The sequence below is a fragment of the Salvia miltiorrhiza genome, chromosome 6 (genome assembly GCF_028751815.1).
Source record: "Salvia miltiorrhiza cultivar Shanhuang (shh) chromosome 6, IMPLAD_Smil_shh, whole genome shotgun sequence".
Classification (NCBI taxonomy): domain Eukaryota; kingdom Viridiplantae; phylum Streptophyta; class Magnoliopsida; order Lamiales; family Lamiaceae; genus Salvia; species Salvia miltiorrhiza.
Genome location: NC_080392.1, coordinates 28,102,198 through 28,106,149, shown reverse-complemented (window position 1 = coordinate 28,106,149; position 3,952 = coordinate 28,102,198). Strand labels below are relative to the sequence as shown.

At 40.3% G+C, this 3,952-nt stretch overlaps 1 protein-coding gene across 1 annotated transcript; it reads right to left on the bottom strand.

Moving 5' to 3' along the window:
- Positions 1–1,735: 1,735 nt before the first annotated feature.
- Positions 1,736–3,182, bottom strand: LOC130990716 (uncharacterized). The gene is made up of 2 exons (XM_057914945.1): positions 2,373–3,182; positions 1,736–2,290 (listed from the first exon to the last, which is right to left on the bottom strand). Exons 1-2 carry the CDS (start codon positions 3,180–3,182, stop codon positions 1,736–1,738), a joined length of 1,365 nt encoding a protein of 454 aa, XP_057770928.1.
- Positions 3,183–3,952: the final 770 nt, after the last annotated feature.

Genomic DNA, 3,952 nt, shown 5'->3' with positions numbered 1-3,952 from the left:
CATTTTTTAACCCACTTAATTATTTCCTTAATTAATTCACTAACACTAACTAATTAAATAAACCAAAAATCGGGCACTTCATTTATGCTATTCTAGAGAATTCCATACGATCTACCAGCCATTCTCTCTTTGTCTTCGTCTCTCTGGAAGAAACCCTAGATCTGTATCGGCTCTCTCTTTGTCTTCCTCTCTCTAGAAGAAACCCTAGATCTATAGTCTCTCTCTCTTCGTCTGCCTCTCAAAATTAATTCCTCTGTCTTGTGTTCCTTTCTCTGTTACTCGATGAATCTCTCAAAGACTAATTGCCCTTCATCTTCGATGGAGGGTATTGTGCTACACTATGTCACTTGGTTTTGTTCTCCACCAGAAATGGAGTCGATTGTGCCGGAAACCCAAATGTCGGCCTTCGATCTCTCTCAATCGGTGTCGGTTGTGTCTGAAACGGACTTCACCACCTTCGATCTATATGTGTCGGAGCCGTTGCCGCCAAAATGCGAAGCGGCGGCTTTCGATCGCTTAGAAGTGCCGTGGTTGCTCCCTCTCTCTGGATCGGAGGCGATGCAGCCGGAATATGAAGCGGCGCCATGGTTGCTGCCGGAAACCGAAGCGGCGCGCCTCCCTCTCTCTGAATCGGAGCCGTTGCCGCCGGAATGCGAAGCGGCGGCTTTCGATCGCTTAGAAGTGCCGTGGTTGCTCCCTCTCTCTGGATCGGAGGCGATGCAGCCGGAATATGAAGCGGCGCCATGGTTGCTGCCGGAAACCGAAGCGGCGCGCCTCCCTCTCTCTGAATCGGAGCCGTTGCCGCCGGAATGCGAAGCGGCGGCTTTCGATCGCTCAGAAGTATCGTGGTTGCTCCCTCTCCCTGGATCGGAGGCGATGCAGCCGGAATATGAAGCGGCGCCATGGTTGCTGCCGGAAACCGAAGCGGCGCGCCTCCCTCTCTCTGAATCGCCGGAATACAAATCTGAGAGCTTCCCTATCTCTGAATCTATCAGACGAGAGAGGGAAAAGGCCAAACGAATCTCCGACCTGAGAGAATCCTTCAAACGCGATAGGGAGAAGGCCAAGCGAACCTCTGACTTGAGAGAAGCTTTTAGACGAATCAGGTGATTTCGTTCATTGATTCCGTTTATAGTTCTTTGGTGGGAAATGGCTGGTGATGCCTTCTGTGATTTGTATTTGCTGTGCATTGTGGGGATGGCTGGTGATGCCTTATCTGTTATTCTTATTTGTTGTGCATTGTGGGGATGGCTGGTGATGCCTTATCTGTTGTTTCATGCATTTGGTGTATCTGTGGTGCCAATTGTGTATCTATGATGCCAATGGTGTATATATGATGCCAATGGTGTATCTGTGGTGCAATTGTGTATCTGTGGTGCCAATTGTGTATCTATGATGCCAATGGTGTATCTGTGGTGCCAATTGTGTATCTGTGGTGCCAATTGTGTATATTTGTTGCCCTGTGAGGAGTTTCTTAATATCCTAGGGTTAGAACAGTGTGTACTAAACTTGATCCAACTGTAAGCTGTCTCTATGATGACTTTTATAGTCTGAGGGTTTGTTTTAATTCAGCCATCACTTGTTTTTGGAGGTTGAATTTAAACAAAAAACTGATAGTCAATGATGCTAAATTTTGCAGAGACAATTATGCTTACAAAAACTGATTTACATTGCAAACACATCAAAAGATTGTTCATGTGTTTGTATCTGTAAACCCTGCACTACTCTATAGTAACTACTCAGTAATACCCACTTGATGCAGCCCTTCTATGACATCTCCAAGGTTGTAAATTTCACCTTCTTCACTTGCTTCCAACTCTAGGAACTCTAAACTTTCCCTCACAAGTGCTTCTTCAACCTGAATACAGTCTGGTAGCAATCCGAGTCTTGTGAGTCTGTCTTTGTTCATGTGAGGAATTTTGTAGTTATTCCCACCCTTTGCCTTGATTATTTCGTGATAGCAACTTTGCAAAGTGAGGAACACGTGATTTAGCTTCTCTGGTGGGTATTCGTCATAGGCATCTTTCACATTCTTTAGTAACTCCTCCACATTACTTGCTGGTTTCTGATCTTTCAATGTCTGTATAGCTCGGAAAAAGCCTAGATCATTCACATTTGTATCCGGCGAATTAGCTGGCTGGCATACTAGTTGGATTTTAAATCCATCAGTATTTGCAACCGCTAGAAAGTCTGGATCATCAGGTTTTATGTGGGGTTTGGCATTATCTTGTTGGATAAAAATGTGTTTGTTTGCTGCCAATGGCCACTTAGCTTTAAAGATTGGAACCATCTGTCAAAAAAGGGGCTAAATGATGATTCTGTTACAGATTCTGATAGCATTCATTAATTACATAAAAACTGTAACACCTTACCTCTTTAATAAGGCAAGCTTTCATGACTTCTTTTGTAATGGCTGCAATTGGCTTCACTTCCAAGGTTCCTTTGCTTCTGTTTTTTGAATTCCTTTGAGCTGGTTCTATGGTTGTGAAAGGAAATATGCCAAACTTTCCATCAAAGAGTATTGTGCCATCTATGTCAAATATAGGTCGTGCTACAGCACACATAAACATAATCTTGTCAATGTACCTCTTTGATTTGCATGTCCTATACGGTTCCTCTTCATCCGGCATGAGGTAATACCTATCTTTAATTTTGGTAAGGTAAAACCATTTCTCATCGATGTGAATGGTGTTGTACATACTTTGGAACTTTATAAAACCACCCTCACTTATTGAACTAAGCTGTTTTAGGCTCCAACTAAGCCTTGACAGCCTATTTTGTGGGGTAAGAAATGGTTTTATAGCATTTGTATGTGGTTTCAGTTTTTTCTCCTTTACCCACTTGTGAATCAAAGACTTAGACACACCTAGGTTTGTAGACATGATTCTCATTGATGATCTTTGAAGCACAGAAAGATTCTTCACTTTTTCAACATCAATACTCTTCTTGTTTTTGTATGAGATGCCTTTTCTAATGGACTTTACCTGGACAGGTACGCCACAAGCTCGCTGATGTAATACTTGGCTCCATATCCTCCAAATGGTCTTCAAATTCACTTTGAAGAGGAGGGCTGCCTCCTTTTTTGCACCATATTCAAGCTTGCCTCCAGTGCTATGTTCAAGCAGCCACTGTGCTATTTTGTTTCTGTCATCATCTTGGATTTTAGGGCATTCAATGGCCATTTTAGTGATTTACTTGTAGTAGGTGAGAAATGAATGCATTGTGAAGTTAAAGTGGTATTTATAGGGACTTTAGAGTTTATGGTGGGGTCAATTTTCCCTCCTAATTTTTGGAGGGACCGCTGTACTCTTTCTTGGTTTCTTCAATGAAATATTCTATTCCCTCCTTTTTTACTACAGCTTTTAATTTGCTGATTTCATTCTATTTGGTTTTTTAGTTATTTAAAATTTGATAAAGCTGCCAACTTGTAAAAGAAAAAAAAGCAGATTAAGAAAAAAACTAAAAAATCAAGTTCTTGCTGTTTGTACAAGTAAGGAATTCAAAGTTAAAATAAATTTGAAATGAAGGAAGAATAAAAAAAATAGAAAACCTATAAAAGAAAAAATAAGTAAAATAAATTACAAATGCTTATAAAAATAAATCCAAAAATTAAAAGCAATCTCCTAATCACAAATTAGTAAAAGTAATATAATCCTTTAACCACTACCCTTTTCTTTCATTCACATCACCTTTTTCAGCTTTCTTAGTCTCCGTGCCCACACTAAAGTGGGGCTTTAAATTGTGGACGGAGGGAGTATTAGATTATTTTCTAGAATATTTGGTGGAATTTGAAGGAATTTAGGATTTATTTGAACTTAAAATAAATTAGATCTTAAGATAATGTGGCGTTACTCATTTCTCATTATATTTAAAATTTGCATTGATATTTCATTGAGCATTTCATGAAATGAGCTCAACTACATTGTATTACTATATTATTCTTACATGCACT

What these genes read in the sequence shown, in the direction of transcription:
- LOC130990716 (XM_057914945.1), bottom strand. Translation starts at nt 3,182, where the DNA reads ATGGCCATTGAATGCCCTAAAATCCAAGATGATGACAGAAACAAAATA. An exon ending in AAGCTTGCCTTATTAAAGAG is followed by an intron (nt 2,291 to 2,372) that starts GTAAGGTGTTAC and finishes CTTTTTTGACAG; the next exon opens with ATGGTTCCAATCTTTAAAGC.